General features: G+C 43.1%; 1 protein-coding gene across 1 annotated transcript in view; it reads left to right on the forward strand.

Moving 5' to 3' along the window:
* Positions 1-24,329, forward strand: part of eml6 (EMAP like 6) — a 69,395-nt gene that overhangs the window by 42,755 nt on the left and 2,311 nt on the right. The window contains exons 37-38 of the mRNA XM_038971557.1: positions 14,726-14,888; positions 19,594-19,697. Coding sequence (XP_038827485.1) covers positions 14,726-14,888; positions 19,594-19,697 — 267 coding nt within the window. The remainder of the gene's footprint in view (positions 1-14,725; positions 14,889-19,593; positions 19,698-24,329) is intronic.

The raw sequence follows: 24,329 nt of genomic DNA on the forward strand, positions 1-24,329 counted from the left end.
TTTTTGACGAACCTTGCTAGCTAATGACAACATTAACAACTGTCTAAAGTAAATTTGACCACATGATGACGCTGGCATAGTTGTTTCCTACTAAATATTTGACTTCTTTAGCAATGTCATTGTATTTTCAGGCACTATAGTGTAATTTAGACAACAGTAGTTAGCCTCCCTCCAGAATGACTGGGTTTTCACCACCTAAGGGCACCCCTATGGCGCCACCAGTAGGGGGCGGCTTGAGAATGTTCATAACAATGGCATGACGTGACTGAGGTGCAACCTAATGAATACAGTGCCTTCAGAAAGTATTCACACCTCTTGACTTTTTCCACATTTTCTTACAAAGTCGGATTAAAATGTATTTCATTGTAATTTTTTGGTCAACGATCTACACAAAATACTCTAAAGTCAGTGGAAGAAAAATTTATGGAAAATAAAACACAAATATATTTTGATTAGATAAGTATTCAACCCCCTCAAGTCAATACATGTTAGAATCACTTTTGGCAGCGATTACAACTGTGAGTCTTTCTGGGTAAGTCTCTAAGAGCTTTGTAAACCTAGATTGTATGATATTTGCCCATTTTATTATTTTAAAAGTTATTCAAGCCCTATCAAATTGGTTATTGATCATTACTAGACAGCCATTTTCAAGTCTTGCCATATATTTTAGTTTATTGTCCTGCTGAAAGGTAGATTTGCCTCTCAGTGTCTGTTGGAAATCAGACTGAACCAGGTAATTTAAACTCTAGAACTTTGCCTGTGCTTAGCTCTTATTCCTTTTCTTTTTATACTAAAAAGCCCCCTAGTCCTTGCTGATGACAAGCATACCCATACAATTATGCAGCCACCACCATGCTTGAAAATATGAAGTGGTACTCAGAGATGTGTTGTGTTGGATTTGCCCCAAACATAATACTTTGTATTCAGGACAAAAATTGAACTTTTTTACCACATTTTATGCAGTATTCCTTTAGTGCCTTATTGCAAACAGGATGCATGTTTTGGAATATTTTTATTCTGAACAGGCTTCCTTCTTTTCACTGTCATGTAGGCTAGTATTGTGGAGTAACTACAATGTTGATCCATCCTTAGTTTTCTCTTATCATAGTCATTTTAACTCTGTAGCTGGTTTAAAATCACCATTGGCCTCATGGTGAAATCCCGAGCGGTTTCCTTCCTCTCCGTCAACTGATTTAGGAAGGACGCCTGTATCTTTGTAGCGACTAGTTGCTTTTTAATATTTTTATTATTATGTATATATATATATATTTTTTTTTAACCCCTCTACCCCCCCTCTTCAGAGGACAAATATCTTTGTTTTTTTACAGCTTTTTTGCTACATATACATAGATTTTACCTATACATTTAACATTTACATTTTACATACACATTTTACATACATGGTACTTTTATATACACTGCTCAAAAAAATAAAGGGAACACTAAAATAACACATCCTAGATCTGAATGAATGAAACATTCTTATTAAATACTTTTTTCTTTACATAGTTGAATGTGCTGACTACAAAATCACACAAAAATTATCAATGGAAATCAAATTTATCAACCCATGGAGGTCTGGATTTGGAGTCACACTCAAAATTAAAGTGGAAAACCACACTACAGGCTGATCCAACTTTGATGTAATGTCCTTAAAACAAGTCAAGATGAGGCTCAGTAGTGTGTGTGGCCTCCACGTGCCTGTATGACCTCCCTACAAAGCCTGGGCATGCTCCTGATGAGGTGGCGGATGGTCTCCTGAGGGATCTCCTCCCAGACCTGGACTAAAGCATCCGCCAACTCCTGGACAGTCTGTGGTGCAACGTGGCGTTGGTGGATGGAGCGAGACATGTTGTCCCAGATGTGCTCAATTGGATTCAGGTCTGGGGAACGGGCGGGCCAGTCCATAGCATCAATGCCTTCCTCTTGCAGGAACTGCTGACACACTCCAGCCACATGAGGTCTAGCATTGTCTTGCATTAGAAAGAACCCAGGGCCAACCGCACCAGTATATGGTCTCACAAGGGGTCTGAGGATCTCATCTCGGTACCTAATGGCAGTCAGGCTACCTCTGGCGAGCACATGGAGGGCTGTGCGGCCCCCCAAAGAAATGCCACCCCACACCATGACTGTCCCACCGCCAAATCGGTCATGCTGGAGGATGTTGCAGGCAGCAGAATGTTCTCCACGGCGTCTCCAGACTCTGTCACATGTGCGTGTGAACCTGCTTTCATCTGTGAAGAGCACAGGGCGCCAGTGGCGAATTTGCCAATCTTGGTGTTCTCTGGCAAATGCCAAACGTCCTGCACGGTGTTGGGCTGTAAGCACAACCCCCACCTGTGGACGTCGGGCCCTCATTACCACCCTCATGGAGTCTGTTTCTGACCGTTTGAGCAGACACATGCACATTTGTGGCCTGCTGGAGGTCATTTTGCAGGGCTCTGGCAGTGCTCCTCCTAATCCTCCTTGCACAAAGGCGGAGGTAGCGGTCCTGCTGCTGGGTTGTTGCCCTCCTACGGCCTCCTCCACGTCTCCTGATGTACTGGCCTGTCTCCTGGTAGCACCTCCATGCTCTGGACACTACGCTGACAGACACAGCAAACCTTCTTGCCACAGCTCGCATTGATGTGCCATCCTGGATGAGCTGCACTACCTGAGCCACTTGTGTGGGTTGTAGACTCCGTCTCATGCTACCACTAGAGTGAAAGCACCGCCAGCATTCAAAAGTGACCAAAACATCAGCCAGGAAGCATAGGAACTGAGAAGTGGTCTGTGGTCACCACCTGCAGAACCACTCCTTTATTGGGGGTGTCTTGCTAATTGCCTATAATTTCCACCTTTTGTCTATTCCATTTGCACAACAGCATGTGACATTTATTGTCAATCAGTGTTGCTTCCTAAGTGGACAGTTTGATTTCACAGAAGTGTGATTGACTTGGAGTTACATTGTGTTGTTTAAGTGTTCCCTTTATTTTTTTGATCAGTGTATATCAACAATACATTACTAAACAAACTCTTTAATCCCAACCTTCAGCCACTCTCAGCCCATCCCACCTATCACCATAGACCGCCCTTGTTTGGTTTCCATGTGTCATATATTTGTCTATTTATGCCAGTTCCTTTCAGCCAATTTGTATCTTTAATATATTGCAGGAAAACAAGTTCCCTACCTTCTCCCCTTTCCACTAGCCTCCTCCATTTTTGTGGTAGTGCTGCAATCAGTTGGTTGTAAATTTGGATTGAACAGATATTCCCAAATATTTTCGAAAACTGCATATGTAACATAACTCCTATTTCTATTCATAATATCCTTAATAGATCATGTTAATTTATTAATCAATATATTTGAGTTTAACCATAACATTTGTTGTAATATTTGTTATTTCTTTTCTGAAGGATAAAACTGAAATTGTAACCAGCTTTGTATGGCTTGTTTATATGAAAGGGCGATACTTTATACAAAATTAAATGTTCAATAGTCAGAAATTATTAGTTGTAATCTGTATGAAGGCAACAAAAAAAATTGAACAAAGGATGAGCTTTTCTTCATAATCTACTGGAGAACCATTTTGGGTTGAAGTATAATTTATGCATGAGTGAAGCTTTTAGTGAGAAGTTTAAAGCTTTAAAATGTAATAATTTTAGCCTCCCAAACTCATATTCATTATATAAATAGGCACATTTAATTTTGTCTGGCTTAGCATTCCAAATAAAATAAATATTTTTTGCGCATATGACTTTTTTTTATTTTTTTTATTTTTTATTTTATTTTTATAAATTTTATCCCCTTTTCTCCCCAATTTTCGTGGTATCCAATCGCTAGTAATTACTATCTTGTCTCATCGCTACAACTCCCGTACGGGCTCGGGAGAGACGAAGGTCGAAAGCCATGCGTCCTCCGAAGCACATACGCAACCAAGCCGCACTGCTTCTTAACACAGCGCGCCTCCAACCCGGAAGCCAGGAAACACCGTGCACCCGCCCCCCTCGGTTAGCGCGCACTGCGCCCGGCCCGCCACAGGAGTCGCTGGAGCGCGATGAGACAAGGATATCCCTACCGGCCAAACCCTCCCTAACCCGGACGACGCTAAGCCAATTGTGCGTCGCCCCACGGACCTCCCGGTCGCGGCCGGCTGCGACAGAGCCTGGGCGCGAACCCAGAGACTCTGGCTCTAGACCACTGCGCCACCCGGGAGGCCCGCGCATATGACTTTTTAAATGAATCATCTGGAGTAGGCAATGCCATTTGTAAGTAAATAAACTGTAATAGGCCCAAAGAGTTAATCAATGTAATTTTTCCATAAATAGACAAGTATTTACCTCTCCATGGTTGCAAAATCATATCTATTTTTGCTAACTTTCTATTGAAATGAATTGTGGTAAGTTAATTTATATTTTTGGAGATGTGAATATCAAGTATGTCTACTTCACCATCCGGCCATTTTATTGGTAAACTACAAGGTAGTGTAAACACTGTATTTTAACGATCCAATACGTAATATGGTACAACTTTAAGCATCAGCTGTCAGAGCAGCTAACCGATCACTGTACCTCTACACAGCCAATATGTAAATAGCACACCCACCTACCTCATATTGTTACTTATCCTCTTGTTCTTTTGCACCCCAGTATCTCTACTTGCACATCATCATCTGCACATCTATCACCCCAGTGTTAATGCTAAATTGTAATTATTTCGTCTCTATGGCCTATTTATTGCCTTACCTCCCTACTCTTCTACATTTGCACACAGTTGTAAATGAGTCGCAGTTGTAAATGAGAACTTGTTCTCAACTGGCCTACCTGGTTAAATCAAGGTGAAATAAAAATAAAATAAATAAAAAGAAATAAATAACACTTGTCATAATTAGGTTTTAGTCCAGAGAGGCTAGAAAAGTGACCAAGATATTCAATGAGACTGCAGGGATTCAAATTGTGGACTTAAGAAAAAACTAGAGTCATCAGCATACATTGAAACTTTTGTTTTTATCCCCTGGGTTTCTAACCCCTTGATGTTCTATGCTTAAAATATTTTGCTTCCTCTTTCAAAATATAATTTGGAGAATCATGGCAAACGAGTTCTGTAAATTATTTTTGGTAGAATTTCTGTGTTGAAGATTCAATACATTTTGTGCATTTTTTCCCATTTTCCATCCAATTCACTTTATTTTTGTAATACATTACACTTGATCATTCTTGATTAAGTACCTCCATTTATTTTTGTTTTTCCTCTAACCTATTTTGTGCCTCTATAGTACAGTTTCCATTACCATCTACCTGCGTTGTTACTTCCTCTATTTCCTGTATTAGTCTCATCTCTTTTGACGTAAACTGCTTTTGTTTTAATGATGAGTATTGTATTGAATGGCCTCTAAAAGTACATTTGAAAGTGTCCCATAAAATTACAGTCATCCAATAGGCTTTGATTAAATTTCCAATATCGCCGTTCACGTGGAAATTCTGTAAGAGTTAAATGGAGGCCAATTAGATGGTGGTCCGATCGCATTCGGTCTCCTATTAATACTTTTTTAAACTTTTGATGCCAGCAAGAACGAGACTAGGAAGTAATCAAGAGGGCTAGCTTGATTAAGCCTCCTCCATGTAAATCTCACTAGGTCAGGGTTTTTCAACCTCCATTTATCCACTAGTTCTAATGTATCCATGATCTTTGTAATCTCCTTAAGTGCTTGAGGGTGATAGTTTGTAGAATGATTTCCTTTACGATCCAATGTGGTACTTAAAACCATATTATAATCTCCCACCGTAATAATAGATTATTATATACTCGACGGTGGGTTTGTGCCCATAGGCAACATTGTTGCTGGTGATGTCTGGTGAGGACCTGCCTTACAACAGGCCTACAAGCCCTCAGTCCAGCCTCTCTCAGCCTATTGCGGACAGTCTGAGCACTGATGGAGGGATTGTGCGTTCCTTGTGTAAATCGGGCAGTTGTTGTTGCCATCCTGTACCTGTCCCGCAGGTGTGATGTTTGGATGTACCGATCCTGTGCAGGCGTTGTTACACGTGGTCAGCCACTGCGAGGACAATCAGCTGTCTGTCCTGTCTCCCTGTAGCGCCGTCTTAAGCGTCTCACAGTACGGACATTGCAATTTATTGCCCTGGCCACATCTGCAGTCCTCATGCCTCCTTGCAGCATGCCTAAGGCACGTTCACGCAGATGAGCAGGGACCCTGGGCATCTTTCTTTTGGTGTTTTTCAGAGTCAGTAGAAAGGCCTCTTTAGTGTCCTAAGTTTTCAGAACTGTGACCTTAATTGCCTACCGCCTGTAAGCTGTTAGTGTCTTAACGACCGTTCCACAGGTGCATGTTCCTTAATTGTTTTTGGTTCATTGAACAAGCATGGGAAACAGAGTTTAAACCCTTTACAATGAAGATCTGTGAAGTTATTTTGATTTTTACGAATTATCTTTGAAAGACAGGGTCCCGAAAAAGGGACGTTTCTTTTTTTTCTCTGAGTTTATTCATTAGTATAATCACCCTTTTTGAGTTTCTTTGACCATGACAAAATATATTTCCCTCTCCGTCCTTTTTTCCACCCAACCATCTATATTTGTAGAATGAGTTTCTTTTAAACAATAGATATTATATTATTTCTCTTTTAGCCATGTAAAAATTGATCTTCTTTTTTTATGATCTGCTAGGCCATTACAAGGATAACTTGCTATACTTATTTCCCCACTTACCATAATGATACCCACGTTTCAATTATACTTACCACAACCAATGTTTGTAAACTTACCAATAAGCACCATGGTGATTAAGTGTCCATATAGCTGTACCATAATAATTTGCACTGTTAAGCATACTGTAACTGCAACTTTGTAAATCTCCAATTGTCCTAATATTCCACCTACGAAAACCTCTCCCCATATCTAGGTCTGTTGTCACTAAGACCATCAGACCATCTCCCTGACTCATGACGCACCTTTGCGTCCTAAGGCAAACCCTTGGCTGCCAATTGGCGTTGGCCAGAGGGAAATATGGGCAATCCCATGATAACATAATTATCTATGAGGATGCCTAAGAGAACTAACCAAATAACATGGAAAAAAGTCCAGGGGGGGGGGGAAGTAAAAATAAGAGATAATATTAATATACATAACAGCACAATCTTACATGCATGCTCATATTAAGCATATGCCATCCCAGCCTGTTCAGTTCATTGGATTCAATTGTTCATTAAAAAAAAGAAAAAAATAGAGAAAACAACATACAGTTGAAGTCGGAAGTTTACATACACTTAGGTTGGAGTCATTAAAACTCGTTTTGTCAATCACTCCACAAATTTCTTGTTAACAAACTATAGTTTTGGCAAGTCGGTTAAGATCTACTTTGTGCATGTCACAAGTCCTTTTTCCAACAATTGTTTACAGACAGATTTTTTCCCTGATAATTCACTGTATCACAATTCCAGTGGTTCCGAAGTTTACACTAAGTTGACTGTGCCTTTAAAAAACTTCTTATGGCTGCAAGCCCTAAGTCGGGATCAATATGACAACAGCCAGTCCAAGTGCAGGGCGCCATTAAAATTCCTCAAACATACATGTGTCTTATATCATTTTAAAGGTAATCTTGTTGTTAATCCCACCAAACTTTCCGATTTCAAATAGGCTTTTCAGCGAAAGCACTACAAACGATTATGTTAGGTCTCCACAAAACTAAAAATAATCATAGCATTTTTCCCAGCTAATGATAGCATCACAAAAACCAGAATAGAGATAAAATGATTCACTAACCTTCGATTATTTTCATCAGATGACACTCATAGGACTTCATGTTACACAATACATGCGTGTTTTGTTTGATTCAATTCATATTTATATCAAAAAATCTGAGTTTACATTGAGGCTACAAGAATCACTAAATGCAAAAACATCAAGTGACTTTGCATAGCCCGTCGTTTCAACATGAATACTCATCATAAATATAGATGATAATACAAGTTATACACATTGAGTTATAGATATACCTCTCCTTAATGCAACCGCAATGTCAGATTTAAAAAAAACTTTAAGGAAAAATATCTGCACGCTATAATCTGAGACGGCGCTCAAATTAGCATATCACAGCTGCAAAGATAGCGTCACTATAAACAACAAAATATATTATAAATATTTCATTACCTTTGTTGGTTTCGATCAGAAGGCTTAGCAGAAACTCCAGGTCCACAATAAATGTTTGTTTTGTTCGAAAAAATCTGTTATTTATGTCCAATTGTTAGCGCGTTTGGTAAACATATCCAAACGCTAATTCTGGTCAGCTTCATATCGGACAAAAACTTCAAAATGTAATTATTACCGGTCGAAGAAACATTTCAAACTAAGTACTGAATCAATCATTAGGATGTTTTTAACATATAGCTTCAATAAAGTTCCAACCGGAATATTCCTTCTGTCTGCGTGAGCCATGGAACGGCAGTGGCTTGCATGCGGAAGAGGGATGTTACGCGAGTGGCCGCTTGATGGACACCTGACTGATTCTGCTCTCATTCTCTCCCAGAACACCATAGAAGTCTCACTGGAATTTCTATTTATTGCTGACATCTAGTGGAACCCCTAGGCAGTGCAACCCCTGCCATATGTCATTTGGAATTCTTTTGGGACTCTGTTGAATACAGACAATCTCAGATTTCTGACTTCCGGTTTGATTTCAACTCAGGATTTTGCCTGCCAATATGAGTTCTGTTAATCTCAGAGAAATAATTCAAACAGTTTTAGAAACTTTGGAGTGTTTTCTATCCAATATTAATAATAATATGCAAATATTAGGAACTATGACTAAGGAGCAGGCCGTTTGAAATGGGCACCTTTCATCCAAGCTACTCAATACTGCCCCTGCAGCCATAAGAAGTTTTAAACAGCTTGGAAAATTCCAGAAAATGATCTCATGGCTTTAGAAGCTTCTGATCGGCTAATTGACATCATTTGCATCAATTCCCATGACATCATGGGAAAATCAAAAGAAATCAGCCAGGAACTCAGAAAAACAAATTGTAGACCTCCACAAGTCTGGTTCATCCTTGGGAGCAATTTCCAAACGCCTGAAGGTACCACGTTCATCTGTACAAACAATTGTACGCAAGTATAAACAACATGTGACCACGCAGCCGTCATACCGCTCAGGAAGGAGATGCGTTTTGTCTCCTAGAGATGAGCGTACTTTGGTGCGAATAGTGCAAATTAATCCCAGAACAACAGCAAAGGACCTTGTGAAGATGCCGGGGGAAACCAGTACAAAAATATCTATATCCACAGTAAAACGAGTCCTATATTGACATAACCGGAAAGACCGCTCAGCAAGGAAGAAGCCACTGCTCCAAAACCGCCATACACAATACATGTATGTTTTGACTACGGTTTGAAACTGCACATGGGGTCAAAGATAGTGCTTTTTGGAGAAATGTCCTCTGGAATTAAACAAAAATTGAACGGTTATGCCATAATGACCATCGTTATGTTTGGAGGAAAAAGGGGGCGGCTTGCAAGCCGAAGAACACCATCCCAATCGTGAAGCACGGGGGTGGCAGCATCATGTTGTGGGGGTGCTTTGCTGCAGGAGGGACTGGTGCACTTCACAAAATAGATGGCATCATGAGGTAGGAAAATTATGTGAATATATTGAAGCAACATCTCAAGACATCAGTCAGGAAGTTAAAGCTTGGTCGCAAATGGGTCTTCCAAATGGACAATGACCCCAAGCATACTTCCAAAGTTGTGGCAAAATGGCTTAAGGACAACAAAGTCAAGGTATTGGAGTGGCCAATACAAAGCCCTGACCTCAATCCCATAGAACATTTGTGGGCAGAACTGAAAAAGCGTGTGCGAGCAAGGAGGCCTACAAACCTGACTCAGTTACACCAGCTCTGTCAGGAGGAATAGGCCAAAATTCACCCAACTTATTGTGGGAAGCTTGTGGAAGGCTACCCGAAACATTTGACCCAAGTTAAACAATTTAAAGGCAATGCTACCAAATACTAATTGAGTATATGTAAACTTCTGACCCACTGAGAATGTGATGAAAGAAATAAAAGCTGAAATATATAATTCTCTCTACTATTATTCTGACATTTCACATTCTTAAAATAAAGTGGTGATCCTAACTGACCTAAGACAGGGAATTTTTACTAGGATTAAATGTCAGGAAAAGTGAAAAACTGAGTTTTAATGTATTTGGCTAAGGTGTATGTAAACTTCCGACTTCAACTGTAAATATATGGCAAGACCAGTCCCTTGTTTATGTCCATTACATGCAAGACATATTTCATGTTGTCCTCATTCTATCCTGTTGTATTTCTCGAATAAGGTACATAGATTCTAACGCCCACTAATGACTGCCAACCCCAGGCACTCCCTTATGGGAAGGAATACTCAAGTTCAACTCACCATCGATTCTGACACAGCCACGGCATGACAGCCAAGAACACATGCAGTACTGACAATCCAGATCGAGTAAACTTGTAAAACCAACCCTCTCTCCACCCTACACAGTATGATTTTTATTCCAGGGTCGTTGCTTTATCACCTCGGCTGTTTTACACCTAGGCCTATATCATTAGGATCAAGAATATAACATTTAGCATAAATTGCTTATATAGAAATATATAATATGCCTTTCTCTCGCTTAGAGAAGTGCTTCCATAAGGCAATTATTGTATTAGTTCTACCGTTAATTTGAATCACTTTATCCCACTGTTAAAAGCAGCCCACACACACTAGAGACAACAACCCTGTTGACAATACCTAATCCATCCATTTGCCGGTGTGTATCGGAAGAATAATCATCCTTTACATTTTTTATATTGAGATTGATTTTTTAAATGTAAAAGGGTAATACCAATTATTTCAGGATCGTATATGCCTATTCCAAAAGAGACCCTAGGCAAGTTTCTAATTATACAATCCTTTATCCTAGCCCTATAATACATCTATTCGTATTGATTATGTTTTATCTTAAAAGTTAATCATTCCGATTCACATCGGCAATCAAGGGCCGCACTATATAACAGCTTTTAAGTCATAATATACCCAACCTCTACAATTAGGACATACAGTGGGGCAAAAAAGTATTTAGTCAGCCACCAATTGTGCAAGTTCTCCCACTTAAAAAGATGAGAGAGGCCTGTAATTTTCATCATATGTACACTTCACCTATGACAGACAAAATGAGAAAAGAAATCCAGAAAATCACATTGTAGGATTTTTAATGAATTTATTTGCAAATTATGGTGGAAAATAAGTATTTGGTCACCTACAAACAAGCAAGATTTCTGGCTCTCACAGACCTGTAACTTCTTCTTTAAGAGGCTCCTCTGTCCTCCACTCGTTACCTGTATTATTGGCACCTGTTTGAACTTGTTATCAGTATAAAAGACACCTGTCCACAACCTCAAACAGTCACACTCCAAACTCCACTATGGCCAAGACCAAAGAGCTGTCAAAGGACACCAGAAACAAAATTGTAGACCTGCACCAGGCTGCAATAGGTAAGCAGCTTGGTTTGAAGAAATCAACTGTGGGAGCAATTATTAGGAAATGGAAGACATACAAGACCACTGATAATCTCCCTCGATCTGGGGCTCCACGCAAGATCTCACCCCATGGGGTCAAAATGATCACAAGAACGGTGAGCAAAAATCCCAGAACCACACGGGGGGACCTAGTGAATGACCTGCAGAGAGCTGGGACCAAAGTAACAAAGCCTACCATCAGTAACACACTACGCCGCCAGGGACTCAAATCCTGCAGTGCCAGACGTGTCCCCCTGCTTAAGCCAGTACATGTCCAGGCCCGTCTGAAGTTTGCTAGAGAGCATTTGGATGATCCAGAAGAAGATTGGGAGAATGTCATATGGTCAGATGAAACCAAAATAGAACTTTTTGGTAAAAACTCAACTCGTCGTGTTTGGAGGACAAAGAATGCTGAGTTGCATCCAAAGAACACCATACCTACTGTGAAGTATGGGGGTGGAAACATCATGCTTTGGGGCTGTTTTTCTGCAAAGGGACCAGGACGACTGATCCGTGTAAAGGAAAGAATGAATGGGGCCATGTATCGTGAGATTTTGAGTGAAAACCTCCTTCCATCAGCAAGGGCATTGAAGATGAAACGTGGCTGGGTCTTTCAGCATGACAATGATCCCAAACACACCGCCCGGGCAACGAAGGAGTGGCTTCGTAAGAAGCATTTCAAGGTCCTGGAGTGGCCTAGCCAGTCTCCAGATCTCAACCCCATAGAAAATCTTTGGAGGGAGTTGAAAGTCCGTGTTGCCCAGCAACAGCCCCAAAACATCACTGCTCTAGAGGAGATCTGCATGGAGGAATGGGCCAAAATACCAGCAACAGTGTGTGAAAACCTTGTGAAGACTTACAGAAAACATTTGACCTCTGTCATTGCCAACAAAGGGTATATAACAAAGTATTGAGATAAACTTTTGTTATTGACCAAATACTTATTTTCCACCATAATTTGCAAATCAATTCATTAAAAATCCTACAATGTGATTTTCTGGATTTTTTTTTCTCATTTTGTTTGTCATAGTCGAAGTGTACCTATGATGAAAATTACAGGCCTCTCTCATCTTTTTAAGTGGGAGAACTTGCACAATTGGTGGCTGACTAAATACTTTTTTGCCCCACTGTATCATATTAAACAACAAAAAAACGACCTTGGTATTTCTAATGTACAATCTTCGAATGAAATACATAAAAAATCATAAAGAAAAAAAAGGTCAGCCTAACCCATCCTCGCCTTCCTCGAAATCAAAACCTGATATTACGTCCATATAGTCCAATGTTCCATAAAGCCTATTATAGAAACGGGATAAGTTCATCATACCCATTCTGCATTACCATAAATCCAACCTTATTTTAAGTCCACATAGTCCACGGTTCCATAATGCATGAATAAAAACAAAAAAAGTTGTTCATGCAAAATAATTGTTTTTGTAGAAAAACAATGAATCCATATGTGTATTGTGTAATGTGGTGCAAATATGTATAGGGGACTACTTCAACAGGAGGTAGCTACACTCACAGCCACGTTGACATATAATTTATCGACCACTAGACGAACGTTCTGCTTCTCTGCTCGGAGCCTTTTGAAATTGGGGTACAGGGCACGTTGTCTCTCCACTATTTCATGAGGAAATTGTTCATTAATAGAGAATGGGGTGTTCTTCAATTCCCTACCCTTTGTAACAAGGACATTTTCATTTTATAGTGGGTTAGCATAGCTACGATCGGACGGGGCCTTCTCTCTGCCCTGCTACCAAAACGGTGAGCTCTTCGAAAATCAATTGTTTCCACCTGTTCGTCCGTCATCTTGAGATTACGTTTCATGAACACCTTGACTTTTTCCATCGTTGACTGATAGTTTTCGTTTTCATCCTCCTCTATTCCCATTATAACAATATTATTTCTCATACTTCTGCACTTTAGATCAAGTAATTCGCTTTAATTGTTTTATTATCATACCGTAGTGCACGGTAATTTTCAATATCTTATTTTCCGCTCGTATTTCTTCCATCATTTTATTACTATAATCCATTCCTCTTTTTAAGGCCTCAACCTCCCCCAAGAGCCCAGGCAATAGATCCAGTTTTTTAAACTGCTCTCTCATGCTTGTAAGCAATGCTCTATCTTATGGAGACGTAGTTATAAAAAGGTCCCCCTCCAATGTTAAGTTTGGAATTTTAGATGACGGCTTTCCTCCTGTTTTGCTCGCAGAACTCGAGGGAAGGTCTTCCCTTGTTCGTTTCGATGTATTTGTTTCTTTTTCAAGCATATCAAAATACTGATCAATAAATAGTTCCAGATTCTCTATATTATCCAGAATGCTTTGTTTTGTAGTTATCAGCTAATCCTCAATTTTTGTGATTAATTCATAGGACAATGTGTGCCTGCCACCTGTCACGTCATCACCCCCTAGAGCCCCCTGACTAGTTGTTTTGATACACCATCCAAAGTGTAATTAATAACTTCACCATGCTCAAAGGTATATTCAATGTCTGCTTTTTTTTTTACCCGTCTACCAATATGTGCCCTTCTTCATGGGGCAATGGAAAACCTCCCTGGTCTTTGTTTTTGAATCTGTGCATGAAATTCAATGCTTAACCTTACAAATAATTTTATGTGTGGGGTACAGAGATGGGGTAGTCATTAAAAAATCATATTAAACACCATTATTGAACACAGAGTGAGTCCATGCAACTTATTGTCTGACTTGTTAAGCACATTTTTACTCCTGAAGTTATTTAGGCTTGCCATAACAAAGGGGCCGAATACGTAGTGACTGAAGACATTTCAGCTTTTAATTTTTTATTAATTTCTAAAAATTTCTAAAAATATAATTCCACTTTGACATTATGGGGTTTCGTGTGTAGATCAGTGACAAAAAAAATCTAAATTGAATGAATTTTCAATTTGGGATGTAACAACAAAATGTGGAAAAAGTCAAAGGGTGTGAATACTTTCTGAAGGCACTGTATCATAGAAAGCAAGTACTTATTGCATTTGAAAATGTCAATGGATGCATTTGCTCCATTGTTTGCCTTTTTATTTGGAGTCCCACTCTTTAATCTACCACTCTTTATGCACATTTGGTGATTTTTCATTGAGCTTGCTTTTTTGTCTAGGACTAGGCTTAATCTATGTCCGGGAAACTGGCCCATACAGTATGGGATTAATCAGGTCATTCTTTGTTATAAAGATTCAGCCCGGACAACCGTCTGCTAGCAGTGGGCTCTGTGGACAACGCGGTGGACTTCTACGACCTTACTCTGGGTCCTTCACTCAACCGTATTGGCTACTGCAAGGACATTGCTGGATTTGTCATCCAGATGGACTTTTCGGCTGACAGCAAGTACATCGAGGTAAGACGGGATAATATTTTCATGCTTAAATATTTGCAGAGGAAAAAGAGACATAATTGATCAATTGGAAAGAGCACTCCTCAATCTATGTTTTTGTGCACTGGGACCCCTCACATTAGTTGTTGCAAACTGAGAGGTGGCTCTTGGCAAATTACTATTACTAGTCTGTTCAACCTTTCTTTCATATCGTCTGAGATTCCTAAAGATTGGAAAGCTGTCGCGGTCATATCCCTCTTCAAAGGGGGAGACACTCTAGACACAAACTGCTACAGACCAATATCTACCCTACCCTGCCTTTCTAAGGTCCTCGAAAGCCAAGTTAACAAACAGATCACCGACCATTTTGAATCCCACTGTACCTTCTCCGCTATGCAATCTGGTTTCCGAGCTGGTCACGGGTGTACCTTGGCCACGCTCAAGGTCCTAAATTATATCATAACCAACATCGATAAAAAACAGTACTGTGCAGCCGTCTTCATCGACCTGGCCAAGGCTTTTCGACTCTGTCAATCACCACATTCTTATCGACAGACTCAACAGCCTTGGTTTCTTAAATGACTGCCTCGCCTGGTTCACAAACTACTTCTCAGATAGAGTTGAGTGTGTCAAATCGGAGGGGCTGTTGTCCGGACCTCTGGCAGTCTTTATGGGAGTGCCACAGGGTTCAATTCTCGGGCCGACTCATTTCTCTGTATATATCAATGATGTCGCTCTTGCTGCGGGTGATTCTTTGATTCACCTCTACACAGACAACACCATTCTGTATACATCTTGCCCTTCTTTGGACACTGTGTTAACGTACCTCCAAACGAGCTTCGATGCCATACAACACTCCTTCTGTGGCCTCCAACTGCTCTTAAACGCTAGTAAAACTAAATGCATACTCTTCAACCGATCGCTGCCGGCACCCGCCCGCCCGCCTAGCATCACTACTCTGGACGTTTCTGACTTAGAATATGTGGACAACTATAAATACTTAGGTGTCTGGCTAGACTGTAAACTCTCCTTCCAGACTCATATTAAGCATCTCCAATCCAAAATCAAATTTAGAATCGGCTTCCTATTTCGCAACAAAGCCTCCTTCACTCATGCCCTCGTAAAACTGCCTATCCTGCCTATCCTTGACTTCGGCAATGTCATTTACAAAATAGCCTCCAACACTCTACTCAGCAAATTGGATGCAGTCTATCACAGTGCCATCCATTTTGTCACCAAAGGCCCATATACTACCCACCATTGCGACCTGTATGCTCTCGTTGGCTGGTCCTCGCTACATATTCACCGCCAAACCAACTGGCTCCAGGTCATCTATAAGTCTTTGCTAGGTAAAGCTCCGCCTTATCTCAGCTCACTGTTAACCATAGCAACACCCACCCGTAGCACGCGCTCCAGCAAGTATATTTCACTGGTCATCCCCGTAGCCAACACCTCCTTTGGCCGCCTTTCCTTACAGTTCTCTGCTGCCAATGACTGGAACGAATTTCAAAAATCACTGAAGTTGGAGACTTATAACTCCCTCACTAACTTCAAGCATCAGCTGTCAGAGCAGCTTACCGATCTCTGCAGCTGTACACAGCCCATCTGTAAATAGCCCAACCAACCTACTACCTACCTCATCCCCATATTTGTTTTTTCTGCTCTTTTGCACACCAGTATTTCTATTTGCACATCCTCATCTGCACATCTATCACTCGAGTGTTAATTGCTAAATTGTAATTACTTCGCCACTATGGCCTATTTATTGCCTTACCTCCTTGCTACATTTGCACACACTGTATACAGATTTTCTATTGTGTTATTGACTGTACGTTTGTTTATCCCCTGTGTAACTCTGTGTTGTTGTTTTTATCGCACTGCTTTGCTTTATCTTGGCCAGGTCGCAGTTGTAAATGGTCTACCTGGTTATATAAAGGTCTTTTTTTAAATATTTTTTTTTACATTGCCTTTGGAAAGTATTCAGAACCCTTGACTTTTTCCACATTTTGTTACGTTACAGCCTTATTCTAAAAATGTTTTTTTTAATCCTCAGCAATCTACACCCATACCTCATAATGACAAAGCGAAAACAAGTTTGCAAAAAAAAACGAATCTATTTGCAAATAAAAAAAACGATACCTTATTTACATAAGTATTCAGACCCTTTGCTATGAGAATCAAAATTGAGCTCAGTTGCATCCTGTTTCCACTATTCATCCTTGAGATGTTTCTACAACTTGATTGGAGTCCACCTGTGGTAAATTCAATTGATTGGACATGATTTGGAAAGGCACACACCTGTCTATATAATGTCCCACAGTTGACAATGCATGTCAGAGCGAAAACCAAGCCATGAGGTCGAAGGAATTGTCCGTAGAGCTCCGAGTATTGTGTCGAGGGGCAGATCTGGGGAAGGGTACCACATTTTTTATTTTACCCTTATTTTACCAGGTAAGTTGACTGAGAACACATTCTCATTTACAGCAACGACCTGGGGAATAGGTACAGGGAGATGAGGGGGGATGAATGAGTCAATTGTAAACTGGGGATGATTAGTTGGCCATGATGGTATGAAGGTCAGATTGGGAATTTAGCCAGGACACCGGGGTTAACACCCCTACTCTTACGGACACCAGTTTAACGTCCCATCCGAAAGACAGCACCCTACACAGGGCAATGTCCCCAATCACTGCGCGGGGCATTGGGATATTCTTATTTTTTTTACCAATTGGTAGTTACATACTTGTTCCATCGCAGCAACTCCCCTACGGACTCGAGAGAGAGAGAGGCGAAGGTCGAGAGCCGTGCGTCCTCCGAAACACTACCCTGTCAAGCCGCACTGCTTCTTGACACACTGCTCGCTTAACCTGGAAGCCAGCCGCACCAATGTGTCGGAGGAAACACCGTCCAACTGGCAACCGAAGTCCGATTGCGGGCGTCCGGCCTGCCACAAGGAGTCGCTTGAGCGCGATAGGACAAGGAAATCCCAGCCGGTCAAACCCTCTCCTAACCCGGAAGACGCTGGGCCAATTGTGCGCTGCCTCGTGGGTCTCCCTGTCACGACCGCTGCGCCACTCGGGAGGCCCCAGGTCCCCAAGTTTGGAACCACCAAGACTATTCCTAGAGCTGGCCGCCCGGCCAAACTGAGCAATCAGGAGAAGAGCCTTGATCAGAGAGGTGACCAAGAACCCAATGGTCAATCTGACAGAGCTCCAGAGTTCCTCTGTGGAGATGTGACAACCTTCCAGAAGGACAACCATCTCTGCAGCACTCCACCAATCAGGCCTTTATGGTAGAGTGGCCAGATGTAAGCCAATTCTCAGTAAAATGCACATGACAGCCCACTTGGAGTTTGCCAAAAGTCACCTAAAGGACTATCAGACTCTGTGAAACAAGATTCTCTGGTCTGATAAAACCAAGATTGAACTTTTTGGCCTGAATGCCAAGCGTCACATCTGGAGGAGCCCTGGCACCATCCCTACGGTGAAGCATGATGGTGGCAGCATCCTGCTATGGGGATGTTTTTCAGCTGCAGGGACGGGGAGACTAGTCAGGATTGAGGCAAAGATGAACGGAGCAAAGTACAGAGAGATCTTTGATGAAAACCTGCCAGAGTGATCAGGACCTTAGACTGGGGCAAAGGTTCACAATCCAACAGGACAACGACCCTAAGCACACAGCCAAGACAACACAGCAGTGGATTCAGGACTCTGAATGTCCTTGACTGGCCCAGCCAGAGCCCGGACTTCAACCCGATTAAACATCTCTGGAGAGACCTGAAAATAGTTGTGCAGCGACGCTCCCTATCCAACCTGACAGAGCTTGAGAGGATCTGCAGAGAAGAATGGGAGAAACTCTCCAAATAAAGGTGTGCCAAGCTTGCAGCATCATACCCAAGAAGACTCGAGGCTGTAATCGCTGCCAAAGGTGCTTCAACAAAGTACTCTCAAAGTACTGAGTAAAGGGTCTCAATTCTATATATTTTTTTTATAAATTAGCAAACATTTCTAAAAACCTGTTTTTGCTTTGTCATTCATGGGGTATTGTGTGTAGATTGATGGAGAAAAACGAGTTAACAAAATGTGGAAAAAGTCAAGGGGTCTGAATACTTTCAGAATGCACTGTACCTAGCATAGAGCTAATTGAATTATGTGGTAATAAATGTTTTACTCACCTGAAAAGTTATTACGTTATCTGTTCAACAGCTTTATTATGTTATCTGGCAAGTTATTATTAAAGAGGCAATCTTCGTTTCAAACAGCAATAAAGCAGTAACCCGCCACTTTCTTAGTAAACAGCGGAAGGATGGGGCTTGAGAAATGTATCCACTCTCAAATTCATAGATGGAGCTATGAATGCAAGGATGAGCCAATTATGAGATCAAAACGATAGCTAAAGCCTTTACTGTGTTTCATTACAATGACATTGTTTACCAACAGTGGAGTGAAACAAGCTTATATTTAGGGTTGTGTTGGAGTAAGACTGCTGAACTAAGCTCATGAGACATTTATATTCTTCAAGAATCAATGGCTGGACGTCATTCATTTTAAAGTCAGAAAAATGGATGTGTCAATCCCCAGATTGCCCCTTTTTAACTGGTTTAATTTGATTATTCATGAAAAAGTTATATTACTGAAAATGATTACATTAACCTGTGTTATTACGTTATCCATTGTTTACAACCCCTCTTCACCTCACAGTAGCTGAATTGCGTGGGATGTCATTACAGGTATCCACTGGTACGTACAGTCGGCAGGTCCACGAGGTGCCATCAGGAAAGATGGTAGCTGAGCAATCTGTGATTGAAAGGATCACTTGGGCCACCTGGACTAGGTAAGATGCTTCATGGTCTAAAACAGGTCAATTACAGTTGTAATCTGTTCATATTTATGTTCTATAACAGCTTGCACAGAACGTTCCCGTAACATTCCCTAAAGGTTCTTATTTGGCGATTTGAAAAATAACTTTTCCACGATGTTCAGGGAACTAAAAAAGTGTTCTTCAGACCGGCGACAGGATAAAATGACTACGTTTTTTTAAGTTCTTGCATTGAAATGATATTGAATTCTGCTTATATCACGCTATACAACAATACAATTAAGTTCAAATGCTTTTGACCAAGAAGTGACAGGTTGGTGCGAAAATCTCTGCTGCGCTCTATCAGCACCATGTACAGCGACCTAAAAACGAAAGCAAGATTTGATATAAAAAACAACCAGCAACATTGTTTTCTTACCTTTTCTGAAGAGCCACAGTGTCCTTAAAAACAGTCTATAACTAATTACAAAAACACTTAATTGTGTTTCGAAATATAGCCTATTGTTATAGCCTATTGTTTTATTGTTTTTTACTTTCCTAAAACAATAATTGTCCACCTCATGGTTCAGCTGTCAGAGATTTGAGCACTAAGTACATCAGGGCATTGCATGCATCGGCCTATTGGCGTAAGTATTAAAAAAGAGAATGGCCTCTCCAGTGGCACAGCGGTCTAAGGGGTTCGATCCCAGGCTAGGTCACATCCGGCCGTAACCGGGAGTCCCTTAGGGTGTTGCACAATTGGCCCAGCGTTGTCCGGGTTAGGGGAGGGAATTGGCCGGGAGGGCGTTGCACAATTGGCCCAGCGTTGTCCGGGTTAGGGGAGGGTTTGGCCGAGGGGGCTTTGCTTGGCTCATTGCGCTCTAGCGACGCCTTGTGGCGGGCCGGGTGCCTGCAGGCTGACTTCGGTCGTCAGCTGAACGGTATTTCCGCCGATACATGGGTATCATTTAAAGAGCCTGTGCGCACTGCCTTCATACTGTAACGATCGTCGTCATATTCCTCCTCCTCGGATGAGGAGGAGCATGGATCAGACCAACACGCAGCGAGGTATGTGGACATAATGATTTATTAGACAAACGACGAAACACGAAATAACACTTTAGAAAACAAAATAACAAAACGAACTAAACAGACCTAAACTTACGAACTTACATGAAACGAAGAACACACGAACAGGAACAGACAAACCGAAACAGTCCCGTGTGGTAACATGTACTGACACGGAAGACAACCACCCACAACAAACAATGTGAAACAACCTACCTTAATATGACTCTCAATCAGAGGAAACGCCAAACACCTGCCTCTAATTGAGAGCCATACCAGGCAACCCATTAACCCAACATAGAAAACACATAACATAGACTACCCACTCAAACTCACGCCCTGACCAATTAAACACATACCAAACAACAGAAAACAGGTCAGGAACGTGACAGAACCCCCCCCTCAAGGTGCGAACTCCGGGCGCACCCCTACAACTCAAGGGGAGGGTCTGGGTGGGCATCTGTCCGCGGTGGCGGCTCCGGCGGTGGACGAGGACACCACTCCACCACTGTCTTTGTCCCTCTCCTTCGCGTCCTTTGAGTGGCGACCCTCGCCCCCGACCATGGTCCAGGAACCTTCACTAAGGCCCCTCCTACATAGAGGAGACAGCTCAGGACAGAGAGGTAGCTCAGGACAGAGAGGTAGCTCAGGACAGAGAGGTAGCTCAGGACAGAGAGGTAGCTCCGGACAGAGAGGTAGCTCCGGACAGAGAGGTAACTCCCGGACAGAGAGGTAGCTCCGGACAGAGAGGTAGCTTAGGACAGAGGGACAACTCTGTACTAATGGCAGCTCCGGACTGAGTGGCAGCTCCGGACTGAGTGGCAGCTCCGGACTGGGTGGCAGCTCCGGACTGGGTGGCAGCTCCGGACTGGGTGGCAGCTCCGGACTGGGTGGCAGCTCCGGACTGGGTGGCAGCTCCGGACTGAGTGGCAGCTCCGGACTGAGTGGCAGCTCCGGACTGAGTGGCAGCTCATGACTGTAGGGCAGCTCATGACTGTAGGGCAGCTCATGACTGGAGGGCAGCTCATGACTGGAGGGCAGCTCATGACTGGAGGGCAGCTCATGACTGGAGGGCAGCTCATGACTGGAGGGCAGCTCATGACTGGAGGGCAGCTCATGACTGTAGGGCAGCTCATGACTGTAGGGCAGCTCATGACTGTCTGGCGGTTCTGGCAGCTCCTGACTGGCTGGCGGCTCTGGCAGCTCCTGACTGGCTGGCGGCTCTGGCAGCTCCTGACTGGCTGGCGGCTCTGGCAGCTCCTGACTGGCTGGCGGCTCTGGCAGCTCCTGACTGGCTGGCGGCTCTGGCAGGTCCTGACTGACGGACGGCTCTAGCGGCTCCTGACTGACGGACGGCTCTAATGGCTCGGGACAGACGGGCGGCTCTAATGGCTCGTGGCAGACGGATGGCTCAGAAGGCGCTGGGCAGACGGATGGCTCAGAAGGCGCTGGGCAGACGGATGGCTCAGACGGCGCTGGGCAGACGGATGGCTCAGACGGCGTTGGGCAGACAGATGGCTCAGACGGCGCTGGACAGACAGATGGCTCAGACGGTGCTGGGCAGACAGATGGCTCAGACGGTGCTGGGCAGACGAGCAGTGCAGGCGGCGTTGGGCAGACAGCCGACTCTGACCTGCTGAGGCGCACAGTAGGCCTGGTGCGTGGTGCCGGAACTGGTGGTACCGGACTGGAGACACGCACCTCAAGGCTAGTGCGGGGAGCAGGAACAGGGCACACTGGACTCTCGATGCGCACTATAGGCCTGGTGCGTGGTACCGGAACTGGAGGTACCGGGCTGACGGCACGCACCTCAGGGCGAGTGCGGGGAGAAGGAACAGTGCGTACAGGGCTCTGGAGACGCACAGAAGGCTTGATGCGTGGTGCCGAAACTGGAGGCACTGAGCTTGAGACACGCACCACAGGGAGAGTGCGTGGAGGAGGAACAGGGCTCTGGAGACGCACTGGAAGCCTGGTGCGTGGTGTAGGCACTGGTGGTACTGAGCTGGGGCGGGAAGGTGGCGCCGGATATACCGGACCGTGCAGGCGTACTGGCTCCTTTGAGCACTGAGCCTGCCCAACCTTACCTGGTTGCATGCTCCCCGTAGCCCGTCCAGTGCGGGGAGGTGGAATAACCCGCACTGGGCTGTGTTGGCGAACCGGGGACACCATGCGTAAGGCTGGTGCCATGTACACCGGCCCGAGGAGACGTACTGGAGGCCAGATATGTTGAGCCGGCTTCATGGCACTTGGCTCAATGCTCACTCTAGCCCGGCTAGTGCGGGGAGGTGGAATAACCCGCACCGGGCTATGAACACGTACAGGAGACACCATGCGCTCTACTGCGTAACACGGTGTCTGCCCGTACTCTCGCTCTCCACGGTAAGCCCGGGAAGTTGGCGCAGGTCTCCTACCTGACTTCGCCACACTACCCTTTAGCCCCCCCCCAAGAAATTTTTGGGTTGTACTTGCGGGCTTCCAGCCTTGCTTCCGTGCTGCCTCCTCATATCGTCGCCTCTCCGCTTTAGATGCCTCCAGCTCCGCCTTGGGACGGCGACACTCCTCTGGCTCTGCCCAGGGTCCTTCTCCGTCCAGAATCTCTTCCCATGTCCAATCCTCCTTGACCCACTGCTGCTGTCGTTGCTGTCCGTTAACCCGCTGCTTGATCTGGGTTTGGTGGGTGGTTCTGTAACGATCGTCGTCATATTCCTCCTCCTCGGATGAGGAGGAGCATGGATCAGACCAACACGCAGCGAGGTATGTGGACATAATGATTTATTAGACAAACGACGAAACACGAAATAACACTTTAGAAAACAAAATAACAAAACGAACTAAACAGACCTAAACTTACGAACTTACATGAAACGAAGAACACACGAACAGGAACAGACAAACCGAAACAGTCCCGTGTGGTAACATGTACTGACACGGAAGACAACCACCCACAACAAACAATGTGAAACAACCTACCTTAATATGACTCTCAATCAGAGGAAACGCCAAACACCTGCCTCTAATTGAGAGCCATACCAGGCAACCCATTAACCCAACATAGAAAACACATAACATAGACTACCCACCCAAACTCACGCCCTGACCAATTAAACACATACCAAACAACAGAAAACAGGTCAGGAACGTGACACATACCATATGCCTGCAGTATATTAGGCTAATAGCCACACCAAACCTTCGCAAAAGTTTCTAAACTTTATAAGAGTAATATCAAAAGTAATTCAAGCCATTGTTTCTAGGGAAAAACGAGCAGGATAATATATTGCAGCAAACCCAACATTACAGTTGGAACTTAATTTGGCCAAAGAAAATGGCTCAACAGAATGAAAAAAACCCACTTGTGAACTGGTTTAAACCTTCAAAAAGGTTTTGAACAGGCTATGTTGCAGCAATTACCAAGAAAGGCTAGTGTCTAACGTACCCAACAAATGACAGAAATAGGCTAATGATATTTATTTTTTGACAGGCCTACTTATAATCTTCAACTAAATACAGAGCACACAATTAAAAAGACAGATCAAACTTATTTTAACAAAATTAAACAAAACACATTTTGCATATAAAAAATAACTCGTTTGGATTAAT

The sequence above is a fragment of the Salvelinus namaycush genome, chromosome 2, assembly GCF_016432855.1.
Source record: "Salvelinus namaycush isolate Seneca chromosome 2, SaNama_1.0, whole genome shotgun sequence".
Classification (NCBI taxonomy): Eukaryota; Metazoa; Chordata; class Actinopteri; order Salmoniformes; family Salmonidae; genus Salvelinus; species Salvelinus namaycush.